The sequence below is a fragment of the Anabas testudineus genome, chromosome 7 (genome assembly GCF_900324465.2).
Source record: "Anabas testudineus chromosome 7, fAnaTes1.2, whole genome shotgun sequence".
Taxonomy (NCBI): domain Eukaryota; kingdom Metazoa; phylum Chordata; class Actinopteri; order Anabantiformes; family Anabantidae; genus Anabas; species Anabas testudineus.
The window spans coordinates 10731832-10750532 of NC_046616.1; the positions used below are offsets into that span (position 1 = coordinate 10731832).

General features: G+C 39.9%; 1 protein-coding gene across 3 annotated transcripts in view; it reads left to right on the plus strand.

Annotated features, from left to right (window-relative positions):
- The window catches only part of pex14 (peroxisomal biogenesis factor 14), a 44187-nt gene extending 27568 nt beyond the window's left edge, over positions 1-16619 (plus strand). Inside the window, exons 6-11 of one of the 3 annotated variants that reach the window (XM_026367742.1) lie at positions 1147-1232; positions 3228-3330; positions 7100-7197; positions 12431-12522; positions 14420-14831; positions 16228-16619. In XM_026367742.1, coding sequence (XP_026223527.1) covers positions 1147-1232; positions 3228-3330; positions 7100-7197; positions 12431-12522; positions 14420-14831; positions 16228-16251 — 815 coding nt within the window. In that variant the 3' untranslated portion in view covers positions 16252-16619. Of the gene's footprint in view, positions 1-1146; positions 1233-3227; positions 3331-7099; positions 7198-12430; positions 12523-14419 lie in introns of all 3 variants that reach the window. The other 2 variants (XM_026367743.1, XM_026367741.1) reach the window with 2 other exon arrangements.
- Positions 16620-18701: the final 2082 nt, after the last annotated feature.

Sequence of the window (18701 nt, forward strand, 5' to 3'; positions counted from 1 at the left end):
AGCTTGCACAATGACACACTTTCACATTATCTGTCACTCAGCAAGGCAGTCAACCTCTAAACACAAACTCAGTTACCTTTCGGTTCATTTCTGTTATGTAAAGATCTATATAGATTCACAGACTTGAGCCCCACCCCAAACAGTAAATGAAAGACAATGCATTGGTGTCTTCTCTGGTAGAGTAGGATAGACTGTTTGTTTGTTTTGGTTACCTACTCATATGGCTCAGATGAATGGTGTAGATTATAACACCACAGTGAGATCTGATATGTTGTATTGCATGCTTATAAAGTAAGATAAGCTTGTAAAACTACTTTTAGTTTAGTTTATTAGAACAACTATAAGCTACAGACACTCAATAAAATATTAAGACTCTTTTTATTTTCTGCATACTTATGTGTAGATTTGGATAATATTGCCTTGAAGTCTAAGTCTGGGATTTGGCTGGACTATTCAGTCAGCCTTTTCCCAAAGCCACTCCAGCTCTATTCTGGCTGTATATGTGGAGTTATTGTCTTGTTGAAATGTGAACCTGTCCCTGAGTGTCAGGTTATGGACACTCCAGAGCAGGTTTTCTTTGTGGACCTCTGTATTTAGCGGCATTCATCTTTCCCTCTTTTCTGACAAGCATTCCTATCCCTTAGCATGATGCTGCTACCATGTGCTTTCCCGTAGGTCTACACGGAGTTCTTTATACTATGTCAGTTCATTCGTCCAAAGAATAATTAAAGCAAATAGGACCACATGACCACAATTTATAGCGCCACAGCAAAAGGATGTGAATGCTCCTTTAAGAGAAATGTCAGTGATTAATTTTCAATACGTTTGCCAAACATTCTAATTCTGATTAACAGCCATCTTGGTCATTTACAATTAAATCTGAAAGAGTGTGTGGTGATGCACTCCAGTCAACCATCCAATGATTATGTAAAGACAAAAATCAAAGAGTGACAAGTTACTCATGGATAGCAAAACTCAAGCTAGATTTAAAACTCCACTTAGGATTAGTATCACAGCTTATTGTTCTCAGTATAACAGTATCGGCAGCAGTATCTTCAATAACCATTTTAAATAAAGTAATATATAAGTAGTTCAGTCCCCAAATCAGTATTTTGGTGTCTTTACATAATTGATCTTTTTCTCTAGGTCCAGCGGGCTACAGATGGAGGGACTATGGTGCCCTCACCATCATTATGGTGGGCATCGCCTTTGGCTTTCATCAGCTTTACAAGGCAAGTTGCTCTCTGCTTCACTGGATTTTTATTAACTATATTTCCTCACTAACTTTGTATTCAAAATTAATGTTTCTTTAAATTTTGTCATACATATTTTACTTTGCATCGGATCTACCAGTACTGCCTCTCCCTGATATTACATTGAAATTGGTGGGCTTAGAGTAGTAGCAGTTTATGATGAATTATGCTTCTAGAATCGAAGGCGCCTCTGCAGTATGTAACATCACTCTGGTCTTGTTATTTAAGCTACTCTGTGTTACGTCAAAGCATGATCTCATTTGAAGCCCTCCTCTTTAATTTCTCCTTCTCTGCTCCACTCAGATATATATTTTTGCCTTTAAAAATATAGTTGCTAACACAGCACACAACCCTTTTTTTTTGATATCCTACTGTCTAAAAATAATCACCCTGGTTTTTATCAGGCTTAGCAGCTCTTGAACATGAGCTCATGAGGCCCCTTGTCCCCAGTGACATTAATCCCATAGTGGTTGTTAGTAGTCTGAGTGGCATGTGGAAGCCATTACTCTCATTTTAGAGGAGGACAGGAGCTCTAGCAGTAGCTCTTGGCCTAGATGACAGGCCGTTTGCCACTGTGTGTCTAGCAGTGAAAAGGAGCGCCTATCATGTACATGCACGTGCCTACCTGACCCTGTCAGGCTTTTCCTTAGATCCTGTTACATACTAATATTTCATTCTTCTTTAAGCCTCACAAGCACATTGAGAGTTTTTTGTCTGATATTCTTCTGCACCTACAATCATTCACTGACAAAAACACACACTGTACCATGTTACCTTTTCCTACATGTAGCAGCTTTTCCAGCCACCGGGCGCCTGGGAGGTGGGATTCCCTGGCGGGACAGCACAGGTTGCTGTCATGTCACTGGAGCGTAGCGCCAGTCGCACCATATGTCCAGGCTTCTGCCCATACTTTATTTATGTTATGGTGCACCTTGTAAACACCACACTCCCAGCAACCCACTTATTAATTACCACGTGTTGACACTCATTTAATCTTTTTCTCTAAAAAGTGTTTATTACTTGCACTGGTGTGGCTGTGTGCCACCTGAGCTGGAGAGAAACCCCAGCTTGTTCAGCAAGCTGCTAGGCATTAAGTGATCCTTATTCAGCATTAGAACAAAGAAAACATTTATGGTTTGAATGCAGTGTAGCTGGGTCCTCAAGGGTCATATGGACGTGATTTTTATTTGGTGAACTTGGCTACATACAGACTCACTCTTACGATTCAGCTAGATGCACACAAGCTGCTCATCTGGGTAACTCTCACACTGGATAACAAACACCCTCATTTGGCTGTCAGACCTACACATGATTTGGTAGAGTTGTGTTTATTCAGTGGCAGAGAGATGATAAACAACATGACATTGTTTTTGGTTTTGGAGGACTATTTTCAGTGTTTACCACCACATTTTTCTCAGTAGGCCTGTCTGGTGCTTTCACTGTCTTTTAGGATGTAATTCATTTCTATTGCTGCAAATATGTTTTGTGTTTAGGATGATTGCAACTAGCAGATACTTATGGAGTTTTATAAATTAGTTTTATAAATGCATTTTATCTATTTTAATTGTCAGAATATTAGGAAAAAGAATCTCAGAAACCTATGCTGCATCATAATGAGATTTTGTGCTTCACCAATCAAATTTTATTTACAGTATAGTATAAAAATAGAGAAAAGTAGTAAACATTTGACGTTAACGGTATACTTTATAAATAGTCCAGTTTTAAAATTGCTGATAAAATGTTCTAATTGGCTAGTGGCTATACCACTAAATATATGAACATACCTGTATCAGTTGCTTAGACACTGAGAAATGTATGCACCTAATCACGCAGTTTAGACAATGAGTCACTAGTTCAATAAAACAAATGCAAATGGGCCCTACACTGCCAAGTCTAGGTGGCCCTGTCTTTTCCTCATCTTTCTGTCCCTTCCCAACACAGAAGTGTAATTTTGTTCCATTCTTTTAATTGCAGAAATATATCCTTCCCCTCATTATGGGCAGCCGAGAGGACAAGAAGCATCTGCAGAGGATGGAGAGCAACATTGCAGCAATGAGTGGCACGCTGACACAGACAGGTGAAGATTAATATCTTCATCACTTTCTCCCTCCTTAACATTTTCCCTCATTTATCTGTCGCCAAAATCGGGGGGCCCCGCACATTTTTAACAAATGACGCCGCTGTCATTTCGCTTTAATTTGAAATTGCTTGTTTACTGTCAGGCTCTAGCTCAATTAATTACGTTTCGCTGAAAAGCTCTTAACCTCAGAATATTAATGAGGAGTTGGGAAATGACAACTTTTCTCTCCCCCCCCCCCTCCTCTCTCAGTCTCCCCTTCCATCCGTCTCCCCTTGCACCAACTTCACCCCCATCCAAACCTCCACTGCCATCATCATCATCCACCCTCTTCCCCGTAGGTGCAGAGAAAGTTCATTTTAATTTTGTGTGTGTGTGGGATGTGTGTGGCACGGCACTGTGTGGTGTCTGGGCTCGGCACTGGCCCGAGTGTGATTAAGTGCACCGTGACAGGTGCGGCTCCCATGTTGGACAGGTGAGGAATCTCAACCTTGCTGTCAGACATGGAGAGAGAGAGAGAGAGAACCAGGGAGAGAGACGCTTCCCCAGCTCTTCGTCAGTATAATTAAAAATCCAGGGAGGCGTAAATAAGAGAGGCACTCTAACAAAGTTTAGTCTCTTTAGCACTAGTGTTCAACTGCAGTGTGTTTTCACCTGAAAGGTACCAGTTCCCATTCCCATACTCAGGCGCTTTACATGACATGTTAAGTCAAAGCACCTACAAGTAGGACATTAAATCAAACATTAAAAGCATTTCTAAATTAGGGAGTTTTGTGTAACTTTTATGAGATTGTAGAGCTTCGGTGGCACAGTTCATCATTTTGGTCAACGTTGGACTTTTTTCTTTGAAATATTAAACCATAAAATCATTAAATCAACATTAGTGAATTAATTGCCTTTTAAATTTAATAAGGACACTGTAAAGTGTACACGAGCTCTGTGAGCCTGTCTGTGAGATATCAAACAAGTTAAAAACTTAATCATATGAGTAACTGTTCTTCTTTTCAGCTCAAATGCTTCTCAATTGCCAGATTATTGTTTAGATTTTCCAGGTTTTATAAAATAACTCTATGCACAAACACTAGTCCTATATTATCCCGGTTTGGAGAATTAGAAGAACAAAGGGGACAAACTCGAATCACAAATATGATCTTGTCAGTTTAAATATAGTCATCCTTTGTTTGCTTTTTCCCTTCATCTTGAAATTAAAACAAATTAAGTGTTTGACTTTGTCACAGAACAGTGTAGTGTAGATGAAAATATGGCTGTTATCATTTTATCCAGTCACACCCATGCTATTGTTTTCCGACTGGTTAAGGTAGGTGGAGGGCAGCAGTTGTGTGAGATTGCGTGCAAGGTGTGCCACCCTGAATCTGATTAACAAATATATGTTCTTTTATGGTCATTTTTTCCCAACTATGCAAACACATTTCCTCAGGCTGTTTCACTGCCCATTCTTGCTCTACTTATCACTTTTTGGAGATTTGCCAACTTACAAACGCTGCTTTGTTTGTCGGTAAAGACAGGATTTTACAGTAAGAGTCTTCCTGTGTGTTGCAGCGAGTAGGTGAGACTCCAGTGGGGAAAAAAAACAGGTCTTTTCTTCAGTCAGTGTGGGGAACTAATTTGCTATGACTGTGGTAGCCAAGCTGCTATTGTAGTTAATGACTGTTGTAGTTAACAGTTGGGGAGAGGGGTTGCAATTACACTGAGTTTTCTCCCCCTGCTTTCCTTTTGTCTTCCTCTCCCTCTCCCTTCCTCTCTCTTTGCAGCACTGAGCAACAGCAACTGACTGCCTTGCTGCTGCCAATTGCTTGAACCCCCTTTTGTTAAAGTTCATGTATTTCTCTAGTGCTGGGCGCAATGAGGTGATGTATCCTTTTGAATGGTGACTACATTAGTCTCTCTCGCCAGCCCCAGCTTGAGAGTAGGGGCCTTGACTCCCATTATGATTTGCCTACAACTTCACACAGACAATTAATGAATGGATCTTGGAACTACTTCAACGCTCCCAGGCTGTAATGGAATTGTGCCGCTGTTTGGGCACTCTTTGTCTGCGGGAGCCATATTGGTGACCAGCTGGCCATTAAAGACAGAGACAGGCCTGGACATATGTAGTATACATTATATTGAGGTATTTACTGAATAATTTACTGAATACACAATATGCACCCTAGTCCGAGCAGCTGCAAGCCTCGCGCATCATCTTGTCTCAGATTTTCTCTCTTTTTCTCTCTCTCTCGCACAAACAGACACACACACACACACACACACACACACACACACTCACCAATCCTTGCTACAGCCTCCTCCTGATTCATGCCTGGCCAAAGTCAGTGACTTCATTACTCTTGGCTTCATATCTGTGATAACTGGGGATAAGAAGTTATGCATTTTTGTCAAGTGTCAGAACAGTACAAAGGAGTCAGCTTTGAGGAGAGACATGAAAAGAGCTCGACCATTTGGCTGAAGTGGCTGAATAAGCAGTGCCAATGGTTATTCAGGAGGCACAGCATTGCAGGCTGGCAGCCTGCCCCTCACATCTGGATAAGCTGTTTTGTGGTGAGGTGGAACTAGAGACTAATAAGGCAGCTCTTGGTTTGGTGTGCATACCCTGTCATAGTAACACCTTTTTAAGCAAGCATGGCAGCAGTATTTTAGTTTTATTACCATCTTCAGAAATGTTGGCAAGACTGGAACACAAACCCAGTGACAAACTCTTAATTGTTTGCACAAGAAGTTTTGGCTCAGACCAACTATCCTGCTCAAACTCGTATTCCATAGGATTCTGCTAGCATGAAAAGATCAAACGTTGCAGCACCCCACCTATATTGATACAACTCCACCCATTTAAACACAGGTGTCACTACAAGATATTAGTGTCTTTAAAAGATCAAATATTTTGTCTGTTGGTTTTTCAAAAGAAACACAGCCTCCAAGCCGGGCTCTGTCCTTTGTCATGTGTGGGTTAATGTGAGAGGAAGGTTCTTTGCATCCTGTCCAGCCGGCTGCAGCTCAGGCTTTTAACCATTGGCCTGACAACCTCAGCAGTGGACCGCCACAATATCTGTTGATGTTAATCCTGTTAGGCTTGATTTAACACTTTACACGCCCATGATTTATATGAATGTTTATTGGTTTTCTGTAATATAATCAGCTCAGGGAAACTTAATGCATTGTTTGGTAATACACGCGTGACTGGAAGCAGGGGGCAACAAACTGTGCCCGGTGTTATTTGAAATCATACACCCTCGTCCAACACCAACACTTGAACTAATTCAATCTTCAAAGTCAATGGAAAAAGAACAATATTTATTAGGATTAGGGGGGACATTTTGTCTGGCAGCCTCCTCCCAAATGAGAGCCTTGTTTTTTCCTTTGTTGATCGTTTGAGGATTTAAGATGCATTAGAAGGCAGTGTCTGGGTGGATAATGGAAGGTTAGAGACTGTTATTTGATTTAAGTTCAGACACTAGAGATTAATATCTCCATCCTATGTTCCCCCCTCCTCCCCCTTTCCCACCCTCTACCCCCAGTGCCTCGGACCAAAAAGCTGTGACTAAAGTTACCGGGTATTAGCTTTGATTACAATTCTTAGAGGACAGCTTTGATCAGTGACACAAGTTGAGTCTCATCAGTTCTGTCATCATCTCTGAAGAAAATGTTCAGTTTTGTGGCACCAAAACAATCTTATCACAAAATCCTACTTCCTTTTTATGTGTTTGAAGTTGGGTATGTTTACCGTTTGTTATTCTGCTTGTTTTCACAGTAAGCCAGCTGCAGCAGACCCTAGTCTCTGTCCAGGAGCTCCTGATCCAGCAGCAGCAGAGAATCCAGGAGCTCTCCCAGGAACTGGCTACAGCAGAGGTAGCTACAAACGCATTTAGCATCTCAGGATCAGTTGTACTTGCCAAAAGGTCAGTGGTACAGTGTCCCCTGGTCACCAGTCTACTCAATTAAACTTGGCAGTAGTTTACTTTTGTAGTTTAGTTAAAGTAGATATTGGCACATACATGAAAACTAGACAGGCATTTGCTTAAATTGATGAGATTTGTAAACGCAAAGGCTGGAATCTCTAGATTCACGAGGAGAGTGAGAAAAGCTTTCTCAAGGCCTTTGTGTACTAAAATCTCTTGCACGCTGGCTTGAGTCATAACTATCTAAGACAGACAGCCTTATTGTACTGTATATCACCACAACACAAGCTGCCAAAAAGTATGGTGCATCTCATCATGAGACCATAATCTTTAACCATCTTTTAATTCTTCTTCGCTTTGGTTTTTATAGATGGTGTTCATAATCTACTCAGAAATTTTAAGTGTTTAGGTGAGTTGGACTGAGCGATTGTTCTAAAAACCTATGTGCAGAAATGAAATGTTGCTTGCTTTTTATAACACTTCTCATAAATCCCTTTATGATCTCTGGGCTCTAAAAAAAAAAGTGCCTTGAAAGAGACAGTCTTAGACAATGTTTTATGTCCACAGCTTGTTAAGCACATGGGTGTTTCACTATAGCATCTGGATAATGCAGGAAAACATATGTGGACACATCTGCTTCGGCACAAATGAGGAAGAAAAATATGAATCTCCTCCCTGGATGAGGTTCATCAAAAATTGACGACTCATAGCTCATTTTGTGCCGTTTCAAGTACTGAACCACACTGGTTCTTTGAGCATGGTAGAAACCAGTGATGGCTCCAAATTGGCATATGTCAGTACATTTGAATGATTATTTGGCCACATGCTGGTCTAAAAATCTAAGGTTTTCTGTCAGTCAGGCTGTCGATCCACTTCAAACAATGTGTTTCCTGCTGAGGTTAAAGGGACAATGGATGTTATTTCTTTTTATCCTTCATCCCTAAAATACAAATTGGATTCAAAAACTGTCCTCTTCATTTTCTATGAGTGCCTAGTTGGACAGCAGTACTGTATAAAAAGTATATTTCACATCAAAACACCCATTAAACAAATCATAAACTCTGCTTTATAGCTATAGTGTTGATCTTAAATTTTCCCTTGTGAGTTGACAGAAGGACCTCTGTTGTGTCAGGCCATCGGGGAAATTGGGAAATTGTTTTCAGGTTGGGGATGTTTGATGAGAAACACATGTTGGAGCTGGTAAGCTACTTCACCGTTTGCGGCTTCTGGGGCTTGCTTCACCACACCACTCCAAGTGCGCCACGCTTAGCAATTATACCTCTCAATGCGGAAATGTGACTTTAACCCAAAACACATGGAGACTTCTGTTTCCTAAGCTGCTAAGTAAACATTTCTCGTAGTTTGGAAACCACTCAATTGTGGAGTGTGTTTACTGTCCCTAATCTAGGTACCTCATTATTGAAGTAAGTTAAGACAGATTTTAGACTCATGTCCACACACAAAACACATGCTGATGCTGCACATATGCAGACATGAGACTCTGAGACGGTTCCTCTCCTTTTCAGTAGTTTCTCAGTTATCAGGCCTCTTTAAAGACGTTCTGCTGTATTGTGCCCCCAGTGTTGAGGATAGATCTGCCTTGGAATGATTCATCCCTCATGTTAAACAACCAAGTCTATTTCTGCTCCATTATCATTACAAATCTGCCTGTTAACTGTGTTTGCCCTGCTGTCTCAACTCACTGATCGTTCTCTTTATTAGTGGATACTACATAGAAGATTAGAAACTACCTCCTTGCTTGCCCAAGACAGACTGCCAGTGGGAAAGTGCATAAATAGAGTGAAATCAATTGCACTGTACCAGTGTTTCCACTCAAAAACACTCCTCTGGGGACTTCCTTTTGAAACTAATTCCATCATAAATATACATGCGTTACACGAAAACACACTGTCTGCCGGCGGAGTAACTGTGAATTAATTTGCCTTCAGACACTCTTAAACAAGGCTTGTTAAAGATCTTATCTTGTTGCTAATGGTCCACAGGCATTTATCTTTATTTAGCCAGATGCGCTGCCGTCCTTGGGTGCTGCTGTCTCTTTTTTCTTTCTTCCTTTTTTTTTGCCTTTGCTTGTAATATATCTTTTTCCCCTTTTTTCCTGAAACACTTAGTTAACCAACAGAAAGAGGTTAACCCTATTAGACCCGGGCACCCACCCGAGACATATTAGTTACAAGTTAAACGAAATCTTCCCTATGTTCAGTATGAAAAAAACACATCTAGTCAGTGCAGTGGTTGTCTCTCATAGGTTCAGTCGTCAGTGTTGTTTTGGTTTTGGTCGATTGGGTCGTTGGTTGGTTGGTTGGTTGGTTGGTTGGTTGGGTGTTCATTTATAAATAATGCTTTTTGCAGTGTGCAGTGCCAGTGAGTGGCCTGTTGTGTTCTCCACTGTTAGGACAACATAGAGCCCTTATAGCCCTGCTCCTGCACTGTACACCAGGAGGTGTAGTAGAAGTAAAACATCACAGAAAAGAAGAAAGTTGTTCACCTATTACTCTTTATAATTTAATATGCGAGTGTTTCGTTTTAACACACATTGCCTTCTTTTAGGAAAACAGATTATCTCATGCAGTGTATAGGATATTTGGTTCAAATCAGTGTCATCACAAGGCATTCAACAAGAAAACACAGAAATAGAGTTTATAAAGAAGACTTCCAGTTATGTAGCCAAAAAAGGCATGAATATTTATATGTTCACATCCTAGGGACAATTAAACACAATACAGAGAATAGGAGTAAAACAATTTGGATGCATGCATTTAAATGAGGTCTACAAAAAATGGAATATGCTCTTTTAATAGAGAGAAAACAAATATAAAAGTAAAATAGAATAATGGAGTTAAAAATCACACAATAAATCAGTGTTTTTTTGTTTTGTTTTTTTGCGTGTGCCACATAAACACAAGGTTACTGCCATTCAGGCCAAATTCTGCAATCTAATATCACCTGAACCTGTAATCAAAGCAGCTAAACCATTGTCGAGGTCAAATATTTTGATCAGTATTTTGTTAAAACATCACAACTTCCATGCTCGTGCGGTCAATTGGGTATGTGTCAGCACATTGGGTTGTGCTTTTAAACCCGGTAGTGTACAGTACTTTCAATCTCTCCGGTCACTGATACCCCACCACTCAGCCTCCATCCAAGCACCAAGTGCACTTAACACAAGATTCTTACACAACGTGTGTGTATAAACACTGACATAATATATCTCAAGGCTGAAATTCAGTCCAGGCCCAACATTTAATTAGGTTTCTTCAGACTTAATAAGACATATGTCAGAGGTAGTGTTGTGTGACAAGCCTTGATGTGAGATATTATATGGTGCTGCTCTGTGGATAATGCACATTATGTATGTAGCTGGTGCTTAACAATTGTACTTTAAAGCCTTTTTTTCTAATGTCAAGTGAAATAAGTACATAGAAAGCCTCACATTTTAGTTAATTTGAAAAATATGTCTTTTTTTTCTTAAGCTGATTCTGTGCCTTGGAAGTCTTTTAGCTCAGAGCATACAGCAATTAATTTTTTTCGGTCTAAAATGAGAGAGAAGCAGCCTTATTATACGGGTGCCTTGGGGAGGCGAGGGATTAAGATGGTTCTAATGAGGTGATGGCTGTAATAAGAGTGTCTTCAGCAGGCCTCCAATGCACCACCTCTAAAACACGGCTCCTTATCAGCAAGGTTTAGGAGCTGATAAGAGCCAAAAAACCTCCTTCCCCTCCTCATGTCTTTTTCTGTCTCCGTTCACTTCTCCTCCTCTGCCTCCCTCCTTCCACTGTAAATGAGTCTGATCCCTTTCAGATGTGATTCAATTAATTTCTCTTAAATTTAATTACAAGTGAAAGAGTCCAAGTTATCCCTCTCCCCTCGATAGGGGGTCCACACTTTCTAACAAGCTTCCTCTGGTGAGTCAGGAGAGTCTTAATTACAGTTTTTACTTTTCTTTTATCCCACTTTTCCCTTGTCTTCTCCTTCTCCTCCCTCTGGTCTCATCAGTCTATCCTACTGCTCCTGCACATGTTTGTGCTTTTTATTCAAGAATAGAATAAGAATGGGAAGCAATTATCTACATCACTGGTTTCCAACCATTTTGCCTTTATAGCCAAGCAATAACTACTCATTAAACCTCATCACAGGTTGAGCAATTCAACAGTGGTTCATCTGAATAGTTTAGAAAGTGCTGAACAGCTAAACCAGTTAATCATAATAAAATTACAGAAACTTGCGCAAAGTCAGAGAAAAATATACAGCATTCTTAGAAGCAGAAGTTTTCTTTGTCTGTCATACCAGATTAATGCTCTTGTGACTTGTCAGATTTCTCTTGAGACTTCTGGAGGACCTCAGCCTTCATGCTGGGCCTGTAAGAGCTTCCATATATGTGTTGTCTTCATTTTTCTGCAGTGACCGAACAGTCCAAAGGTTTTGCAGAAGCTACAGTTCAGTTTTATTATATAATTTGACTGTTGCCACGTGTTTTTTTTTTTTTCTCCTCTAGGCCTTTATCAAAACTCATCATTTTATAGCTCCCTTTGTCAAAGTCCTGGCTGTGCCTAAAAAGTGCTGCAGAGACTGATTTTCAGCAGTAATTTGCCATTCAAATACTTTGCCATTATACCCTGTAGCATTTCATGCTGAACCAGTGTGTGTGTAAGTGTGTGCGTGTGTGATAACACATGCCTTTGATAAAAGACAAAAAGAACAAAACAAACTGCTAAGCTATGGTCTGCCTTCATGAATGTCACCATTGTTCAAGATAGTCATTATCCAAAACACTGGACACTGGCCTAATCTTTTCTAGATAGTATGGAAAATTATGTAAAAACAGCATGATTTACACTGACTGGACTTTTTGAGCAGCCAAGGCCATAAAAGTGGCTACAGTGGGATTGTTTGAACTCTTTTCTGTCATCACCAGCAGTAGGCAGTTGAAGTTGTTATGGAGACAAATGGCATGACTACAAAAAACATGTGGCTTTTAGCATTTGCATTCGCCATATTTGTTTACTTTCTAGCTCATGGCCTTTTATCTTTTCACTTTTTTATTATTTTGTATTGTTCACTGAGCATAGAGTAGTTATTGAAAGACATATATTGACTTTTTGCTGAAAACCTGTGGGTGTGTGTTACTGACAGTTGTGTGTTTCTCACTTGTGTTTTTCCTTCAGGCGTCATCTTCAACCAATCGCATCCTAGACAACCAAACTATTGGAGAGCTGAAGGCTGAGATCGTCTCTTTGAAGGGCTTACTACTGAGCAGGTATCAAAGTTAGCCAAGTTCCAGTCACATGTCACAGGGCAGGTAAAAAAAGAAATAAAACAACTGAGTGCTTGCGTTTATCTATGTTAAAGAGCTTAGTACTATTGAGTTCCTGGGTGTAGTTCATTTGAACCTTTCAACCGTGTTAAAAAGGAATAAAACAGCATCATCCTGATAGGACATTCACTTAAACCTATGATATGTTAATATGTACAGTATCTTATTCGGATTTTGGCCATATTTAAATTACCACTAATATGAACTTAACACAGAAGCTTATTGACAAGGTAAAACACATCACACACTCTATAATAATAAACATAACACACCATAATAAATGTGCCTAATGAGCCAAAAAGCATGAGCAGCCCTTTGCCTGACTATTATGCTGTATAATCAGAGGTGATGCTAGTGTGGTTGAAGGGTGTCCTTCAGCTGGCACTCATGTAGTTAATAAGTTTGATCGACAGATCTGTCGAGGAAGCCTATGAGATGTGGTTGAAAGCGCTAGAGAAAGGCAGCAATTTGGCTGGAAACTGATGTTGTTTCAGGTGTTGAAAATTTCAGAGACGCTGTACAAATATTAACTAACAAACAAGCAACATGCAGTCATCTTTCCATGCTCACTTATACTGTACATAACTGTTGTAGTTACCCTGAAAGTTTGTGTATGAATAAATAAAATAAAAGAACACATAATGTCACATTGCTCTTCCAAATTGCACACTTAGAGCATAATCATTAATCTCAAATATGTTTAGTCTCACAGGCATTAGAGGTTATAATACTAATTGCACCATTTCTTTTGCTTCACGACGTTGCTTGACCAATTAGCATACTGCAGACATCAGCTGGTCTTCTGTGTTTTAATGTTTTTATTGGTAAGAAAGATGCCAAATGTGCATAATTACTCTTGTGCAACTTTCATTGATTTTAATGAGTGCAAAATGAAAGATTAATTTAAAAACAAGAGAAATGATTTAAGTGAATTTACAAATCAGCTGTGTCCTGATCATATAAAAACACATAATTTCACTTACTCAGTTAAAAGGTATGTGACCTTCTGCTAAGGTCTTGCTGTATACTAGTAGAACTCCCCTCATCCAACTTTGTTCCTTAATCTAGTCAGACACAGTCCAGCTCAGATCTGTCCATTAGCATGCACAATTATATATCATTGTCTATAATGAAACCTGAAGTAAGAGTGTACATCAGAAAACCAACAAAGACTAAAACTGCCTCAGAACTGCCTGGTTGAGCGTGTTTTTGTTCCCGTCATACATTATAATCAGTAATAATCCCTTTGTCATTTGTTTTATTTTGACTTCACCCTGACTCCTGCAGTCGAGTTTTCTGGCAAAGGGTTGAATCACAAAATATAGTCTCTGTATAGCCATCTGTCTCCAAACTTGTTCCCTTCCTGTTCAAATGATTGAAATCATCTCCAAACGTTTTTTTCTTTAACCGGCGAGAAGCGCTGATCCCATTATGTTACATGGTTGTCTTTTTGATCTTAATATCTGCAGTGGATGTAATTAACGAAATCTTAGAGCATCTTTTACCAGGTGTGACGAACATCTGTCTGTTTGAGGAGAGAAAGACATTTTCTCTGCTGTAATTATGAGAATTACATAGGAGACTGTGTGTGTGGCTGCATGTTAAAAAGTAAACTAGTGTTGAGGAAAAGCTGTCCTTCAAGACCACAGTCGGGAAGATGCAGTATATACATGTACAGTTTTGTGGTTGTAGTTTGAACAATTGTGACTCATTTGATTGTGGGAAGGCTGTTTACACACATTTTGCTCATAGTGAGGTTCATGATGAGGTTGTGATCAGGCCTCATTTTCTCCCTCTCTCTTATGCACCCCATCACCCCCACCCCCATCCCCACCCACAGGAGACAGTTCCCTTCAACCCCCACTATTCCTAAGATCCCTTCATGGCAGATTCCCCTGAAGCCACCATCAGTATCCGGCTCACCGTCTGTTAACCACACCAACAGCAGCAGCGACATCTCCCCTGTCAGTAATGAGTCCGCCATCTCCTCCCCTGTCAAAGATGGACACCACAGCCCTCAGGATACACTGGGAGGGCCTGATGGAGCTCATGGTATCAACGGCGATGTTGTCACTGTGAGCCTTGGCATGCCACTGGATCTAAAGGACCAGGTCCGCATGGAGGTGCAGGGGGAGGAGGAGAAGAAGGAGGAAGATGAGGATGATGTCAGCCATGTAGAGGAAGAGGAGGAGGAGCATCTAAGCATGCAGACAGAGGATCGGCGAGGTGGGGATGGACAGTTCAATGAACAGGTGGACAAACTGAGACGGCCCGAGGGGGCTAGCAATGAGAGTGAGGTGGATTAGACAACAGTAAAAGGCACAAAAACACTCTCCAAACAGCACTTTTCATCTCTACTGGTGGCTTTGTTTCATACCACTTCTCCCTGCAGGCACTCATTCTGTTTGTTTTTTAGTTTTTAAATTTCCACTGTGTGTTTCCTCTTCTCTCTGTAACATCTTAATCTTAATCTTGAGCAAAATGAGGAGTAGGCGTGGGTGTGTGAAGACGCAAAACTGACAAATATAGGAGTGTCTAGTTGACACGCGGCTTACCTCGATTTACTTTTCATCATCAAACTAAATGACTGCATGCAGAGCCAAGTACCATCTTGTGTTTCTTTGAAATGAGAAATGACAGGCAATAGTCAAATCAGAAGGACTTTAAAGGGCTGAATGGAGAACTAACCAGGTGTGACTTACAGTACTGCTTTTAATTGTCATGATTTTGTCATGGTGTCCTTGTAATTGTTCTGAGAAGCTAATACAGACCAAAGAGGCAGTACTGCACAGAATATCTTTGCTGTATAGTGCAGCTGTAGGTCAGTAGTCTCATATTGGTACTTCAGTCACAAAGTTACCGTGAGCTTCCAGAGAAGCATTAGCACAGTTTGTCTCCCTGTTGATGGCAATAGGAGAGGACAAGCTCTTCCAGGGCCGGAGCTTTTAGCCTCTTTTATGTGTCCTTTCGCATTGGTGTCAGTCTGTCAATAATTCACAAGGCCAGCAGGGTGGCATTTGGGTGAAATAAAAGCCCTGAAATTCGAGATTAAAATGTGATGACGGGCTTTGTTCCATGCCGGTGTCAGAGTGCTCATACGCTCATAGGAGGGGAAGATAAATGTTTTTCCCCCACTTTTCTTTTTCACTGAGGGCTGAATTGTGCATCTTTGCGAGTGTGTTTGTGCGTTGCAGGCAAGAAAACGCAGACTGTCTGCTGAGCTGTGTCTGTGTCTCCAGCAGGGCAGCTGATTTGGTTTGTGAAGTATGTTAATAATCAAATGATCAACAAATAACAGATGTATTAGTTCATGCAGCTTGAAATGTCAAGCAGGCTAAAAGCGGAAATCTAATACAGAAAGCCCAGTTGCATTGTATTATTTTCCGTGACAAACCCTCCGGTCCAAATTATGTAGGGCCTCCTACAGTGAGTAATCTTTACAGAAAACGGCACCAATATTTTGTAATTAAGCTGCAGTAAGGAAACAAGGGCTGCCACAGATGGAAGTTGCAGAACTTGCATCACTTTTTTTCTCGGTGTGGAGGTGGATGGGGAAGTTAAAAAAGAAAGAAAAAAAGTTGCCCCATGATTGAAAAGGAAAGTAATAAATGAATACTTGACTTATTGAATTACTCACTCTGTCTCCAGCTAACAAGAAGAGTCCATGAGTGAGAAGAAGGATATCAGCTCTTGTGCCATTTCCACTTCCATCACATGGCCTTCATAGCAACAGAGAAAAGGTAGAGCGGCGCTGAACATTTCTGTGCAACACCAGTACTAATATGCAGATTATGTTTAGTTATTTCAATTGAGTTTATGTTAAAAGTGCTGAATGGTGAGGCAACAATATTGCAGTATGCTGTAAATTATGTTTTTTGATTTAATAATTGTATGGGCGAATAATGTTGGTGCAGAATTAAGATGTGTAACTCACGCTTCTTAGCACTGGTGTATCAGTGATTGGTCTGTAACCTGCTGATTATTGTCTGAATTTCAGCCAGAATTGTACATAATTGTAATAAATTTGATTTATCTCAAGACTAATTTATCTCATATTACATTTCTTTTAAACAACTGAACACAAAATGCACATTACTGCATATTACAGCTAAAGAAAAACTAGAGTTACTGTGATTTTTATGGTTATATTTTACATTTCTTGCATTATTTTAGTTTTAGTTTTATATTATTTTTAGATTTCCCTATCTTTCCCTACACAGTTATATATATAAACACAGTTATATACTTGACTTCCAATAATGAACAGGTTCTGCTTGTAAATTCTAAGTACGTTGATTACTTTGTACCATTAAAACAGAAATACACAATAGCAAAAACTTTAATCATGCTGAAACTGTTCTTTGAGTGGGTTTGTCACTTTTCATTTCTGTAAGATGAATGTGGTTGTATAATTTCAAGTGCAATTAGATATATATATATATATATATTTATTCTGTGTAAGGTAAACTTTTAGTTTTGTTTATACATCATGTGTGACCAGTACTGTCAATTTTCACAATTTGTCTGAATATCAAGTGATCCATTTAGGTTTACACTTCTGATTAACCTCTGCTTTTCCTGAATCTTCTGACTTTTGTGTTTCTCCTAACCAGCTGTGCTGTACCTCTAAGACCAGTACACATGAATTCTACAGTTCTTGTGTGTATACTGTACGTACAATCATGAATCACCCTTTTCTGTATTTTCAGAAAGCATGACAAGGCAGGGACTTTCAGCTATTTTTCAGCTTTCTTTCTGGAAATGAGTCAGTGACAAAGTTGCACATTAAATGTGTGAAGTTTTGTTTATTTCTGTAGGTGTATTGTCAGTGCTTTTCTTTTGTTTCTGTAGTGGGAGTGCTTCTAGAATGGGATTTCCTCTTCCATTATGAATACATTAAATATATTTTCCTTAATGCAACAGTGCAAAAAAAATCTAGGCAGAGAAAGTGAAAAGAAAGAAGAGCTGGTAATGTTGGCTATGGTTGTTCACTGTGATCTGGTGTCACTGGGGTGTATCTTCACAGTCCAACACAGAAGAAGCAACCAACACCATTTAGGTGCTGGTGTGAAAATTACCTGATTTAACTAATAACACCAGAAGTCTGTTGCCACACTTGTAGTAGAATTGCTGAATAGAATAAAAACACAGATTCAGGGTTGGCCTGAGGTGGCACCAGAGAGGGACCACATTCTTACCTAAGAAAAAAATTGTAGTTTATCCTATGAATAGTATTCATTTTAGGACACCTGAGAGTGACAGTAAGCTTTACAGTGTCAAACATCTTTTCTCATTTTCAGGTCAACTTAATTCTGCTAATAACATAAATATACACTGCATGAAAATAGTCACACACCCTAATATTTCAATATTATTTCCTTTAGCTTTGATTACAGCACGCATTCGCTGTGGTATTGTTTCGATAAGCTTCGGCAATGTCTCAACATTTATTCCCGTCCAGAGTTGCATACATTTTTCTCTTGAGTCGGGCCGCTGCACAACGCATTCTCTAGCACATCCCAAATATTCTCAATGGGGTTAAGGTCTAGACTCTGTGGTGGCCAATACATGTTTGAGGATGATGTGTCATGCTCCCTGAACCACTCTTTCACAATTTGAGCCCATGAATCCTGGCATTGTCAGCTTGGAATATGTTTGTGCCATCAAAGAAGAAAAAAATCATTCAGTCATTCAAAGTCATCCAGTATATTCAGGTAGTCAGCTGACCTTATTCTTTGAACACATAACGTTGCTGAACCTAGACCTGACCAACTGCAGCAACTCCAGATCATAGCACTGCCCCCACAGACTTGTACAGTAGGCACTATGCATGATGGGTGCATCACTTCACCTGCCTCTCTTCTTACCCTGATGCTCATCACTCTGGAACAGGGTAAATATGGACTCTTCATATCATGACCTTCTTCCATTGGACAGTTCCTAACCCAAGTTTTAATAGTTTCATCAGTCTCCCTAGATGCTTTCTTTACTTGATTCATGTCAATAATTTGACCCTTCTAAAACAGATTAGAATCTTTTCCACAACATCTTACAGTTTAAACGAAGATAACGTATTGTACAAACATGTCTGTAATTCAAAAGTGTTCCACTAGTTTAGCACT